Below are 15,645 nucleotides of genomic sequence, written 5' to 3' on the forward strand. Positions count from 1 at the left end.
GGCAAAGCAATTGATGGCTTGATGGTCCAATTTAACAGCCAAACATTTTGTTTGGGTGGTACCATACTGTTTCAGGCTTTTAGCTGTGCTGGCCATTACCATAGACCCCCGTGTCCAACTTTTTTGTATGTGAGAGGCGTTGTCTTAGAACCAGCACTGGTGGTCTGTAGCATGATTGTCACATTTCCTTGCTGTTGGCGCTTTGTTGTCCAATGATTAAATTGCTTTTCCTTAGCGTACGAAAACTTCCTTGTGGTAGTTCTAGTCCCAATATCTAACAATGTTTTGAAAAGGAGTTCACCAGTATATCCTGCCTAAAAAGTGACCTATAAGTAACTCCCATAAAACATGGAGTGGTAGTCTATCATCAGAATTGCCCTGTAAATCTATTATGACTGTATTTCACACATAAGCTGCACGGCATATGAGGGAAAATGGCTGCTTTTACTTTAAATGGTGCAGTGAGGCATTTTACTTAGGGATAGTTGTGGTCTCTTTGTGGTGAAACAATGCATTCTGCAAATATTGCTCTTGCCATTGTAGCTTTACTGCTTACCACAAACCTTGTTATTTTATTTTCATCATTATGTCAGCAGAACCGTTGCTTGTTTAACCTATATCTATCCTGTCAAGTCTCATGTGTTGCAACTCCACACTGAGCTTCCAGTCTTTTCTTTCCTTGTGTTTCTTTTACTGTCTTTTTCTTCACATTGTAAGGACGTAGCTTACAGAATTAACCCAACACTCCTTACTCCCCTGTCCTCTATCTACCTGGTCCTCTTTGAGTTGTACAGCAACACGAGTGTCACTTGAATGTGAAACTGTAAAGTGAAGTCAATAGAGAGGATTATGGACCTCCTGTTGATAGCTTTCCTTGGCTCATCACACGGAATAAGCAGACCAGTACAGTGGTCATTTAGGTAGAGATGTTGTACAGATGTTGTGCAGATGTTGTCCTCCTCTTTGAAAAAAAAAACAAAAAACAAAGCTGAAGCCACTCCCTGCGGCAGTCAGTTAAGTTAATAGAGTGAAAGATTAGCGATGATGTGATTGTGTGACCCGTTCTTGATTTTGCGGATGTCTGGGCGCAGGTACAGGAGGAGGCAGCTTAAACAGGACACCAACCCAGTTTCGAAGGGGAGGAGAGGAAACACAGACACATTTTTTGGGTCTGACAGCCTAAGAATAGAGGACACTTGGCCTCAGACTACTCCACTCCTATGGAGAGCTACCCACTTAGTCCAAGTTCTCTCATCCCCATCTTGTAATGCTGCCTTGGCCATCTGTACAACTCTGGCACTGATTTCATTGTGCGATTTTTTTTTTTTGGGGTCAGGTGGGTCTAGCTACCTTCAAGTCCAGAAAAAAATAGGTTAAAACACCTGGTTCCTTAGCTGGGAATCTGGCATCTGATGCCTTGTTTCCGCTCCTTGTGTTGCTGCGTAGGCTTGCTTTTCCTATTCTAGTTTCCATGGTTTGTTTGCTGAACCTCTAATCAGGCAATCCTTTGTTTCCTTTAAATAACATTGAGGTTGAATCCCAAAATCCAAAACCTGAGCTGTGCATGACCTTATTTCAGCCTGCATGCTCTTTCATTTATCCCTTTGGCAAGTTCAAGCAGTTTCAAAATTTTCAACAGACCCTAGCTAGCATATCTTTGGTTGAGTCAACAACATGGGAGTAAAAATCCATTTCCTGCTAAAAAACGGAGGGTTATGGTAGGTAGAGATAATTACACCGTTTTTATTATCACCTTTTGCAATGAACTATTAGAAATTGGAATGAATAAAAGTAAATGTGAATGTGAGCACAAAGGTTTTGCAGATCCCAACCACCTCAAAAACCACAAGACCCCAAAGAAGTATTTACCATAATTAATCTTAGGAGGACACGGATGTCATTCAGTGTCTACTCAACTCATCATAAGAAAGGACAGTGCAGGATATATTAGCATTTATGATTAGCCAAAGGACCTCACTTCCTCATTCACTATGCTAATATCCTTTCACATTTACTGTCCACTCACACATGGGATTTGTGAGGAATATCTCGCAGGAAAAAGCTCAGAATAAGTATTAAAAAAAGTGGGTGGCTATTTGTGTTACTCACACAGACAGTGGAGCAGCAGCAGTAGGCACATTTGGGTATGAGCTGACCGTGCATACTTTGTCCCAAAGGTGTCTGTAATGTCCCAGAGGTTGACTCGAATCATGTTTCATTGGGAGGATTTACAGACTGCCGGACCTGTGATGTAATGCGAACCAGAATGAACAGATTGTCCAGTGTAAGGCACAGAGGAGCCCAGTGTGGGAGCACAACTAAAAGCTTTATGATAACGTCCTGCTCTCCAGGGTGTTGCTGAGCTGGGTGGCCGCGTGTTCAGCTTTTATGAGACAAGTCATTTGACTCTGGTGCCATGTATGCTGTTTTTTTCCTCCCACATTTTGTGTGTGTTTCTTTTTGTACTGTTTCTGCAATAGATTTGAGTGATAGAAGAGGCAAAATAGCAAAATGACATGAGGAAAAACTATGACGACAATAAATGCATTAGAACAGCTTTATATATAATGTTTGTGTAGTTTATTACAGGTTCAATTTTACAGCAACGGATTACTGGACAAAAAAAAACTTCAAATTAGGTGATGAATTGATGCTCTTTTTATATATACATATACACGTTATGTATACAAGTAAACAGAAACTTTGGGTTTAAGATTGTTGGTCGAATAAAACGAAACTATTTTGGTAGTTGATTCATCGTTTTGAATGATCTTTTAATGGACCAGTGTGTAGGTTTCAATGGTACCCATGGGTGAAGTTACAGATTGCAACCATTTGAGTACAGCCCAGGAGGAGCTAGGAGAAACTATAGTGGCTGCCACCTTTTGGAAAAATGCAAAAGGCCCCATCTAGAGCTAGTGTGTAGTTTGTCGTAGTTTGTCCGTTCTGGGCTACTGTAGAAATATGGCAATTCAATTCTCAAATTCAAGTTCTCTGATTTCAGCTACTTAAATGTAAAAATATTTTCTGTTTTTTTCTTAAGAAACAAGACATTTGAGGACTTTACCTTGGGATTTGGGAAGTAGCATTTTTCACAGTTCTCTGACATTTTATTGATCAAACAACATAATTTAATTGAGAGAATGATAGACAGATTAATCAATAATGAAACTAATCATTAGTTGCAGGCCTAGATAAAACAAGGACTTTGTATAGGTCATGTTTTCACTATTTTCTGACATCTTATAGACCTTAATTGATCATGGTTAATGGATAATAAAAATAATGTTTAGTTAGTGACAGTATAATCTTGTTAGTTTTAGGTTGCAACATATGATTATTTTCTTTATCAATTTATTCGATAAAATGTGCAAAAATTGTTAAAAAATGTCCGAACTGACATCTTTACATTGCTTTTTTTTTTTTTCAAACTTCTTTCCAAAAAAAAAAGATATCCTTTTGATATTAAATTCGGTAAGAACCACAAATATACAGCCCAGAGGAAACAGGCGGCCCTAGATTTACCAATATGTGCTTTATTTCTTTGAAGTTCAGCGGGATGACAAGGTTTCGTCATGCCTGTGAAGCATGCTACTACAGATGGTGTCATCAATGTCAAAGCTGCTTCAGACTGTCAGACCTCTCGCTGAGGATCAACGCCAGCAACACTACTTGACAACAGCTTTGAGGCTGATACTGTTTGTTTCCTCAGTGCAGTGTTGTAGTCTTATGTCACCAGACGTTAGAGCCCGTCATTAGGCTCGGAAATGCTTTGGTCAGCAGGGGACACACACACACACACACACACACACAAACACACACATATATCCATACTGCCATACTTCATGTCACCATCCACCATCAAAATAACTTTACAGGCCACAAATTCCTCCTATGAGATAATGAGTGTCCTGTTAGATTCAGCCATTATGGATTTGGGCCATTCGTAGGAGAACCTGGACACATTAATTTCCAGGATGGACTCAATAAAGGGCCTTGATGAAGGCATTTAGAAAGCTATTATTTAGGCCTAATGAATTTCTGACAAAGGGCAGTGTGATTCATGGTCCCTAATACCCAGGCCAATGTCTTTCTCATACACAGGCCATTTACTTCCAGACTTTGCCCCCAGAGAGCTTTTGGACTTCACATTTCCAATTCCTTTTGCCCTTGATGTTTTATGTAGAGTGATTGTTTAGTTAGTGGGTCATCTCACCAAAGTGCTTCTCAAGTTTTATCTATCTTTGAAAACTGAAACTTTGAGCATGTATTTATTGGAGAACTGAGACTGTGACTTAACTGATGTCATTAACAGGATGAGTGCTTTCCTCAGTTAATAAAGTTTTAGGGTTGTGTCTCACTGTGATGTCCATCATGGTTGGCTCGGGTCAAGTTTCACACAGCGGGGTAGGATTTTAGCCAGTGTGAGAATCTGGTGGAGTGTTGACAGGCCATAGTCTGAGTTAATGCGTCCCTGAAGCCAGCTGCCACTCTGAGGCAAATGGAGGCAGTCACCCACATCTGAACTAAGACTAATCTGATGGGTGATTGAAGCTCAATGAATGCAGTGAATTAATTTTTCCAGTGGTGTCACAAGTACCACTCCCTATGTATACCTACACATATATAAGCATAGTCATCAAGATGCACAGGCTACAATTGCGTGTTTGCGCCTCTGCTCCGATCTGTGGTTGCGTGTTTTAATGTAATATTGCTGCTGACGAAGAGGGTTGCCTGAACTTCAGTTGAACCTGAATTGCATTAAAGCAGAAGCTTAAGCCAGGCCACTGCTGAGCAAAGTGAGCAACTTCATTTGCATGCAAGTACATGATTGGACAAGAACCAACTTTAAGTTTCATCCAATTGGCAACTGTCCACCAAGTATCCGATGGGTGGAGTCTCACGATTGCAGTATCCAGAACTGTGAGAAAAAGAAGTGAAAAGATCTTTTCTTACTCTGGATGTGAACAAAGTGTGTTCATGAGCTGCCAGTTAATGCAGATTATGTGTTGGTGTATAAATGTTTTGCTCCAAGGTCCTCTTAGAAGTTAACTCTGGTTAATAGACTTAGTTCTGTGGACGAGTATGTGTCTCGTGGGCCAATTTTATCCTAATCCCCACCCACAGAGCTACTGTAGCAAGTGTCCATAGTGACAGGTGTGTATTTGTGTGTGCAGTGCATGTGTGTTTTAGCTGTCTCTGCGCAGCTCTGAGGCTAAATCGGTTAGGTCTGTGATGTACCCTCTTATTAACTTCCATTTTGAGAGGTTCTTTGAATTAGCCAAACAAACATGCCTTTGTACTACTGCCTGCGGACAGGATTTTTCTCTTCTCTTATAGTATTATTCTTGTGTGTGCATGCGTGTGTTTCTCTGTGTGTAATAAAACCCACACATATCTATTAGAAAAGAAGCAAACCGTACACTGTTGACAGCTACTGTTGGAATATACTGTATTATCTTAGAAAGCTCTTATTAAGCCACATTAAGATCACTCCGCTTCCAGTCATTCTCTGTTGATCTCATACTTGTGTAATGGTTTCTCAGTGTGACTGCTTACAGTCTACTGTCCATTTCATGTGTTGGACTTCTGAAGTGTTTCTAAAGTTGTGCTGTCTTTATGTCTCTATAACTAAATTGGTGTACTTGTATTAATGAACAAATTGATTCTGATTCTGGTTCCAGATCACCACCAGAGGCTGCGAGACGTCGGAGATGACTTTGCGTCGGAACGGTCTCGGCCAGCTCGGTTTCCATGTCAACTTTGAGGGCATCGTGGCCGACGTGGAGCCCTTTGGCTTCGCCTGGAAGGCAGGGTTGAGGCAGGGCAGCCGACTGGTGGAGATCTGCAAGGTGGCTGTCGCTACTCTCACCCACGAGCAGATGATTGACCTGCTGCGCACATCCGTCAGTGTCAAAGTGGTTATAATCCAGCCTCATGAAGACGGCACCCCCCGAAGGTAAAACCTCAACTTTGTTTTTACTTGAAAACTAACACTTTTCAGCAACACCGCAGACAAAAGATGCTTACGAAACATACGCAGGCTTCCTATTGTCTTTCATTTTTGGCTGTCGTGCTGTGGTTTGTAAGGCGCAGACGCAGGTGCTCCTCAAAAATGTATGAAGTCATAACGGAAGAGTAGTTTCTTTTTCTCCATGCAGCTGGGGTAAATTAGCTTGACATTTGCTCTCATGTTTTAGATGATTAGCATAAAGAAATGCTTACATACTGTTTTTGTTGCACAAGGGTTGATGTTGTTCTCCGCTGATTTCTCTGGAGAGGAGACTCTCTTTGTACTGATGTGGCTTTGTTGCAAGAGAAAGCTCCAGCAGGGCTGTAGAGTCACGCAGACACGGACAGTCAGCGTTTCTCACTAATGATAATGAGAGGAGCATTTTGATTAATGGCTCATCTCTTGCTGCCATTGTCTGACAGCTCACATTTGCAGATTGCTTTTTTCTAACCTCGCCCAATCTTCTATTCAGCAATTAGGATGGGAGTGTTTGGCTTTTTAGGGACACACACCCATGGGGAGAGTCCATCGCTCCCGTAATAAAAAAGAAAGAAGCATATTTCAAATGGTCTTTTGTGATCGGGAGAGATGAAGGTCTGTGTAAATTCTTGTTCTGAAAGCACATCTGCTTGTTTTGTCTGTGAGAGACAGACAGTCCTGTGAAATCATATCCATCACTCTTTCACACTCAAATTTTTGACATCTTTGTTTTTGTTGTGCTTGAGGCTGACAGATTTGTGTACCAGCAAATGCTCTTCCCACTTTGTCGCAGATAACCACAGCAGAATGATTTGACAGCGTGCAGAGAGAATACCTCCACTACCCTTAATTCCACTTTGTGTTTGTGATGTTGCAGTTAATGCTAATGTTGTTAGCTGATAATTCAAATGAAAAACCTGTGGACGACATTTCAAAACAGATAAACAGAAGTGTTGATTGCTGAAGACTTTTGATAAATCGCTGGTGGATGAGTGATTTTAGATTAAATGTGTTTATAGAAGATTAAGTCTAATGTCTATTTTTGGAAAATGATATAAATGGCAGCCTTGCTAAAGCTTCTGTTTGAATACGTTCTTAAACAGCTGTGTGTACATGTGTGTCATTATGTCAAAGACTAGTCGTAGTAGGTGCGTGTTTAACTGTGTTTCAACTTTGTGTTCTGGTCTGGCAACAGCGGAGTAACATATTTGCTCCCCCAGATGGTGGGCTAACATGCCTCGTCTGGGAATCCAACACACCAGCCACTCTGGCAGAACAGACGTCTAATCCTCTTACCACGATCTATGATGATACATGATGATACAATCATAATCGCAGTTCAGGGAAGCAGAAAGCAGACAAAACAAACATCTTTCAAAACTGGTTCTGTGTCTATAAATGCGGGTCCGGCTCTCTGGAGATGTTACAGGTTGAAAGATTCTGTAAAGGAAGCTTTTGGCACACGATATTTGTGCCAGTGGAAGACATCTGGCTTGGTTTCACTGACACCACCCAAGTCTGTGAAGGTACTTTAGACAGCCAATTAAAGATGGTTTTAAAAATACACATGCTACTTAGCACTGTGTCCAAAAGTATGCATTATGTATCATGCTGTGTGTCCATCATGCATAATGAACCAAGCTTGACCCATATATGGCGTTGCTAACAGATGCATCGGGCAGATTAGTAGGTATTACAGTAGAAGTCTATACTGGTCAGAGCTGTTGAGCTCTACTGGGAGACTCCCATCTTACTGAAACACAATTTCTCATCATGATCCCATGAGAACCAAAAGGCTCCATCTCGGGTCCTGTGAATTTCTCCAGGTTCCAACAAATCTAGAGGTGGAGAGGTCAGGTGAAGAATCTCGAGGGCCCTCAACTCTTTTCGCTGCTGCGTCTTTGAGTTGCTCAAGTGTTGCAGACAACAATAAGTGCTCCAGTTTCTCCACTATTATCTCAATGGAAAGGAATTCAGCAGGGGCTCGAAGGCCCCAGTCAGTCCCCTGTGGCCAGAGAGATGGGGGTTAGTCGAACAACAATGGACAAGAGTCTCATGACCTCCAAACAATGTACCCTGGCTCCACACTGCTACCATGACAAGTAAAAATGTTTTCATAAGCACATGTTGGGGCTAGAAGGAGAGAGTTTTCTTTTTACTGTTTTTAAAAATTCAGAATATAATTTAGTCTTCTTTACTTTGTGATTTCTCCAGATCTAGGATTGATGGGGTCATATGGTTGCTAAGATTTTATTTGGAAGAAAAAAGGGACTTTTAGACTACTATAGCACTGTTTTGCAGCAAACCTCCTAAAGCTGTTTATGCCCTAAATGGTTTTACCCCTCTCAGCCTTAAGCCAATGGAGATATGCCTCTAATATTAGCCTTACCTAGTACTGTATTTATTTACACTGGAGGAAGGATGTGGTTTTAGCCCAGTGCAATACTGGAGGCTTTTCCATCATCACTCTAAAAAGCTTTAAACAAGTTCAGCATGTTAGCCTTGGATCAAACTAATGAGAAAAAGATGAAAAAGATTAGCTCTTTGAAAGAGGAATGCAGTATACAGAACATGGCAGTGATTGTATGTTTTTAGTATATGGTCATCAGGGATGTAAGAGTAAACAAAGGGATCAGTATAATATGGACTAAAATGGATGATTACTACAAGACATACACACAGAAACAAAAAGCATCTGTATGGTCAAAGTATCAGCCTCCTGCGTTTTTATCATAACATATTGCACAGTTGATGTTTTAAGCACAACAATTTATGTTTAAAATGGTAGGTAACCTGAATTTAAGTGGGTTCACCCAGCACCAGCCCCCTGCTGATAATGAGTATTGCCTATGACATTCAGATGGCCACTTGTGACCTTTCCTTTGAAGTGTCATCAGACTTGTCATCATGGATTTTCATCTGGACTGAAGTTAAGCCGGATTTCTCACTTCCCATGCCGACACCCTGTGAAAAAGAGCACCGCTAAACCAAAATTCAGAGAACCTGCATCACAAATTGCTCGACTTAATCCCCTCACATTCTTCACAGGAGCTGTTCTTTCCTTTGGATCAGTTTGCAAAGAAATCACTAAAAAGGGCTTTCTCTTTCTTTTTTTTTTTGCAATCCTACACACTTTTCAGCCAACCTTATTTAATGAACCTCCGCACAATGCTCTGCAAAAGGCTGGTGGAGGTCACAACCTCTGTGGCTCTTTGCTGTGACATGGACTCTGACTGTGAGAATGGATTAGCATGTCCCTCAGTTGCTGGCCATGTCATTAGAGTGACAGCTCTCTGACTGAGGTCTAAGGTCCTGTTGTCACACTGATCTATTGTAATTCATTAAGAGCCAATGGCTGAAGGAGCTGATTGTTCACCTCCAAGTGGCCACGAACACAGCTGAACTCTTTATTTTATTTTAAATGGGCAATGATGTTATCTTAGTGATGTCACATCAAATTGTTGCAATTTTTTTTATTTTTCCTTGACTCAATGTTGCTTTTAAGTTGTAGATGTTCTCCTTCTCTACAAGCGTATGTAGGCCATTGTGGTATAATTTATGGCCCCTCACATTTAGCTGGAAGACTGCAGCAACAGTTCTTGGTGGAATCAAGCAGGAAGCAGACGGTATTATTTCTCACCAGCTCCTGGCTTCCTCCTCTCCTTACAGGCTGGATGTGTCCAACAGCATCTCCTCCACCACTAGCCTCCAGCTCAGGTTTAACTGTTGACCAAACACACGTTTCCTGCTGTTTCTCCATGATTTATACACAGTGAGCCCGAGTCCCCCTATACGTTACAAACAAGAAGCACATTCCTCATACATCAGGCCAGTACGACGGGTATTTCCACTTCCTGCTAAGCTTGGGGGGCTGCTGGAGAATATTAGTATCATAAGAGAAATTTACCTTGTCAGCTCGTGGTCGTTCTGGTGTAAAAAGGAGAGCAAGAGACAACGGCTGAGACCTTTCCTGTTGACAAGCTGTTAGCTAGGTTTAGCCTTTTCAGAGAGTAATGATGTGTGGCAACATGGCATGACCACACACACACACAGTTAATCAAGGTAATGAGTGGGTTAGCAGCCCTGTTGAAAAGCCAATTGACCAACAGTCTGGAGGGTTTAACACTCTTGTTAGCATCCTTTTGTTCTGAAATGAACAAAACAGTGGATGAAAGACCTCAGGTTACACACTGAAATTAAGTCAGATAATAATTTCATCTGTTAAATCACAGATGATTGAGCTCCTCATATACATATACAATAGCTTCACCAACAAAATACATTCCGTTTTCATTTATGGACATGTCTTCCCATGCTGTAATGTCACATTACTCATTACTCTCACTGCCCCACATATCAAACCGGTGATGCATGCTTCATACATACAGTAAATAAGTAATGTAAACTGTGGAGGATGTAGAGCAAACCAGTTACAGTCCTTCATCGTGGCTAAGGCCAGCCTGGTGATGACATTGACCAGATGTGAGAGACATGTTGTTGTTGGAGGAGAAGGAGGAGGAAGCTACGGATGATCTTCTAGTTAGATCTTATAACACCCACAGCTCCAGTGGGAGACCGGCTGTAAACAGCCCAGCCACCCATGGCCCAGTTTGATGAAAAGGTCTCCCTGAGAGGGATTACTCGCCCCCTCCACCGCAGCCTTTGCAATCAGCCTGCGCACCCTCCTCAAGCTCTGCTGTGTGTACATGTATGACCACAGCAAAATATACACAGCTTTCCACCCCCCAGTGGATTCTGCAAAATGGACTTTGGAGGGGGAGGGCAGTGTAATCATTAGGGTCATGCTTGAGATGATTTCAGAGAGCTAGCAGAGCAACAAGGCTTTTTAACCCTGACCCACCAGCCTGTAAACCCCCCGTCCTTCCAAACATACACACCAAGACTCTACCCAGCCCCAAAGATTAATGTTGCATGAAATGGCATCACAGGCCTTGTCCATCGCAGAGATCCTCAGTGTTGTTAGCAGTAATGGGATGGAGATGGAGGGAGGAAAAGCCTCCTGTGTAGAGCTACTCAGGGGAGACCCATATCTGATTAAGTGGCAAGCTGAGATTTTCGGCTCTATTAAAATGGGCAAAGTGTTTTCCATTGTTTTCAAAGTGTCTCTGATGTTCCTGTAAGCCTTCAGTGTGCACATGCAACTGTATGTGTGTGTTTATTGTTGACACACCACATCTAGATGTCTGCCTCTGGCTATATATTTCTGCCAGTATTAGGGTTTTGGTGTTGTCATGATAATAAAAAGGATGAGGGCTCCCCCACACCCAATCATCACAATATAAAGTACTGTAACAACTGAAAATGCTGTACCTGTCTTGTAACACAATAATAAAATTTTTAATAAAACATGTTATGTAATGTAATGTTACATTACATTAGTAAAAATCATTAATACATTATAAAGCTGATGATACATTAATCGTAATAATGCAAATTGAATTTGAGCTGTTAAAGTTTTATTATTCACTACATCATCCATAATGAAATATGTAGATATACGCACAGTGTTGAATTAATAATTGCGGAATCATGTGAAAATCATGTGTAAAATAAGAGAATTTATTATATTATAATTATTTGGTTCAGGGTGTTCTCCACAGTAATTACTGCAACTTTTCAATATATTTGTTATAAATGGAAAGAATGTAGGTGTATAATGTGCAAGTGGTCACTTGTAGTGATGAATCCTCAAAGTATTATCACTCTGCTTTTCTCTGCTGATCCATTTGAGTCGTTTGGGGTCTTTTAGCTTGTTGGTTACCTGCTCAGCAGCACCTAGCGAACACAGTGAACACAGTGGCAACTAAGCAGCTAAATGCTATTGTAAGGAATTTAACCTGCAGTGCAACTAGGATATTACTGTAGCCTTTTCATACCTGCATCATCGCTGACCTTTAACCTTCTTCTTTATTTCCATATTTCCACATCAGGGGCTGCTCCGAGCTCTACCGCATACCCATGGTGGAGTACAAGGTCGACAGCGAGGGTACACCCTGCGAGTACAAGACACCCTTCAGGAGAAACACCACCTGGCATCGGGTGCCCACAGCTGCTGGAGCACCTCTATCCCGAGGCTCGCCCACGCAGGGCCCTGACCGCCTGCAGTGCCAGCAGATCCTCCAGCAGCACCAGGCAGCTATCCCACGAAGCACCTCCTTTGATAGGAAGCTGCCAGATGGGTCCAGGTAAATTCCTTTTCCTCTTCCCACTGCCCTCTTTCTCATGTTTTCTTCGGCCAGAGTTGTATGAATACATTAACGAACAACTGACAATTGCTATTATTAGCTCCCACTGCTCTCCAGACAAGTTAAAACAACTCTTAAACTTATAATTCAGTTGGTAAAGGTGGTGCCTCATTTAGAGTGATCAAGGTAGCATAAAAAAATTATACTATACTGTTAAAGGCTATGAATTTACACCATAGAAGAAGTTTTGTTTTGCCTGTGAAAGAAAAAGCTACTTTTGGGTCAGTATATGTTTAATTTTTATTAATGTAATCTCCAAAAAAAAAAGGTTTTTCACCAACATTCACCAATCAGGTCTTATTCAGCCAGAAGCTTTCACCACATGCACAATAAGACATTACGTAGATAAAATCCAAAAATGTTCAACCTTCGTCCTTTTATAAATAAGTAACATATTATATTAAGATGGAGTCACTGCAGCATTACCTACAGTGGTGCAAAAAACGTAAATGAAAGCAAAAATGTAACAAAACAAATTAACAAAATGATTCTTTTAAGGCCGTTTTGGAAGTCAAACTTTCTCCACAAGGTTTTTCAGAAAGCTAGGCAGAGCAAAGCTTGCGATCAAACATGACGCTCAAAAGATCCAATCCTTTGAGATGAAATCTTTGAACTCTCGGCCTTTCTCATTTAGAAAAGAGCCACAATAACACTTTGAGGGGTTGTTATTGTGTTCAATTATTTGCATATATATAAATGGAGTATTTTAGTCCAATGAATTCACGGCTTCGCTTTCATCTCCCTTCAGATGATAAGGCCACAGTCACACTTTGTTCCTGTCCCAGACTGTGTCTCTTTTGGACATCTCCATTGAGCCATGTAAAGCAGTGATTTGTTCATTCTAATGAAACCCCTACAGTCATGATAACCTTTCCAGTGTGTCACACCGACCCCCCCTGGTGTTGCCTGTTCTGACTATACTGGGATAATGGCTGCCTTCTCTGCCTAATCAGAGTCCCTGGCAGTGGGAGCACTCCATTCTCCCTAGCTCCTTTCTTTCTCTCTCCTACTCCCTCCTACTCCCTGCTCCCTCCCTCTTCCTGCACCCTGCCGAGGAGGAGGTGATGGGGACACTGACACAGCTCAGCTCATCTCATCCAATTACCGCAGAAACAAAGAGAGTGCTCTTCCCCGGACCACGATATGTAGCACCCCAGAGGGAGTGGGAGTAGAGGAGGGGTACGAAGGAGTCATAGACTGAAGAGGGAGGGAGGGAGGGAGACAAGAGGAGAATATTATACAGTCACATTTTCTAGAAAAGAACAAGCTGCTTATTCTTCTTAATTTTTTTTTCGTTTTGTGTGGACTCGGGTACTTCTGCTGTTGCCAGGGGTACATGGAAGGATTGTACTGAAGACTAGCTAGATTTTGTTTTTAGAAACCACATACTGAATCATCTGCTGTGACTGAGTGTATGTAAACTATTTAGCAAGCAGGCAGAAAGTCAGAACAGTTTACGTTAGCTAAAAGTGATTGATAAAAAATTGAAATGGCTTAAAGTAATCGATGAACAGTTGAAAGTTGCAGATTGCCACCCCTTTGCGTCACTCTCCTGTTCCAAGCATGTAGGAGAAAGCTATGATGACCACAGAGTTTGCAAAAAATGCAACCCTATGTACCGTACTTTGGTTTGTCTATTCTTGGCTACTGTAGAAACATGGTCATTTAGCACGGTGGCGTATGTGGAAGACGACCCACACCCTCTTTAGATAAAAACAATATCCATTTTCTTATCATTAATAGCGGTAAATAACATCCGGCGTAAACTCAAATGAACATGTTCATTCAAAGGAACATGACAGGTGGCGTCTGTCAATAAAAGGATACTTGAGTTCATCTGATACAGCTTTGGGGGAACATCTGACAAAAAAAAAAAGGTTGGGAACCACAGGTCTATAAGACACATATGAATCTTGATATCTTAGAGAAAGCATCATCCCATCCGCACATATAGCTGAATCCAGACATGGCACCGTAAAATATGACACCTACTCTTCAGCCAACTGCGACCGACCGCTAATCTCTGCAGCCTCGAATGTTATTGCAGCACAGACAGAAAAATTATGTCCAGTATACGCCCAGAACTTTACTTAATGTCAAGTGAGGAAGAGAAGGGGAACAAAAAGCAGCTGCTGCTGTTTCACATTAAAGTGCCCGGACACTTGAGTTGGGGAGGAAACGTAGCGACCCAGCCAAAGCGTTCGATGATGTGTGCCGTGACTGAGATACTGACAGTTTAGTGAGTTTCCCATGGTGGTCTAGACAAAGGAAACCTGATGACAAGGGAGAAAAGGGTTGATGTTAAGAATTTGTCGCCTTCTAAATGGACGTTTATATTGGGATTTTTTCATTATATGGTTCTAATGGATTTTATGAAATATACCTGCACATTTCCGATCTTTGACTGTTCCTTTATGCTTGTAATGTGTTGTTTGGATTTAAATATTTTTAAAAAGAAGGGAAAAAAATACACTTAGGATCTTTAATTCATTCTCAAGCCTACATTCATTATATAAACAAATTCATAAGAAAAAAGACAGAGATGAAAGAAGTATAGAATATTCAGCTAGACCTGGCTTGAAACTTAATGTGAAAGCCATCCTGCCTATGTTGTTTGAGTCTTATTTCCATCTGGTCATCTAACCTACTTTAGTGTGTTGTTTAAAAGGAAGGCCTCCAGGCAGCCAAAATAACTCCAGTCCAGTGTTTATTTTTCTCTCTAGACCGTATACCGCAAGTTTTTCCTGACCAGGGGAAAGCAAGCAACCTCTTGTCTTAAACTATTAAGTCAGGTCAGGGCTCATTGCATGACAGTGAAATACACTTTGGACAGGTTGAGCTAATGGTCAGTGCCAACTAGGTAAGTGAGTAAACTTCTTTTAACAGGTCACGTGAAAAAGTTCAAGAGCAGAGTCCAGTTTGTGTTTCAGAGCAGAAATCTCAAGCATCCTCTTACATTCAGGAGCTACTTCTGTCTTTACTCTACATACACACATGGCTCCACCATCTGGATTACTCACCGAAGCTTATTACCATAACTAATCTCTGTCTCTGTTTGTCTTTGGAGAACAAGACACCTACTCCCTTACTGACTGTTCTCACATTTTCTTAGAGATTATCCACGGTGCTCTCATGCAATGGACTATTCCCTGGAGTGTCACCCAGTAATATAGTTATTAACGCTGGACAGTGAGGGAAAGAAGTGTTTCCAGTGTTAGAAGAATTTAATTCCTCCAGAGAGTCAAAAAATCTAATTTATGCATTAAATATAAAATTGTTTCAAATAATAATCTGTACAGATAGAGTAGTGCTGGATGTTTTATTGTAACAATTAATCTTTTATGTCATTTATCAAGCAAAAATGCCAAACATTTGCAGGTTCCATCA

General features: G+C 41.2%; 1 protein-coding gene across 2 annotated transcripts in view; it reads left to right on the plus strand.

Annotated features, from left to right (window-relative positions):
• Positions 1–15,645, plus strand: part of LOC118329592 (signal-induced proliferation-associated 1-like protein 2) — an 82,088-nt gene that overhangs the window by 45,884 nt on the left and 20,559 nt on the right. For both annotated transcript variants that reach the window (XM_035663819.1, XM_035663820.1), the window contains exons 9-10: positions 5,685–5,959; positions 11,944–12,198. In XM_035663819.1, coding sequence (XP_035519712.1) covers positions 5,685–5,959; positions 11,944–12,198 — 530 coding nt within the window. The remainder of the gene's footprint in view (positions 1–5,684; positions 5,960–11,943; positions 12,199–15,645) is intronic.

The sequence above is a fragment of the Morone saxatilis genome, unplaced genomic scaffold (assembly GCF_004916995.1).
Source record: "Morone saxatilis isolate NCDOM2014 unplaced genomic scaffold, NCSU_SB_2.0 Contig19, whole genome shotgun sequence".
NCBI classification, from domain to species: domain Eukaryota; kingdom Metazoa; phylum Chordata; class Actinopteri; family Moronidae; genus Morone; species Morone saxatilis.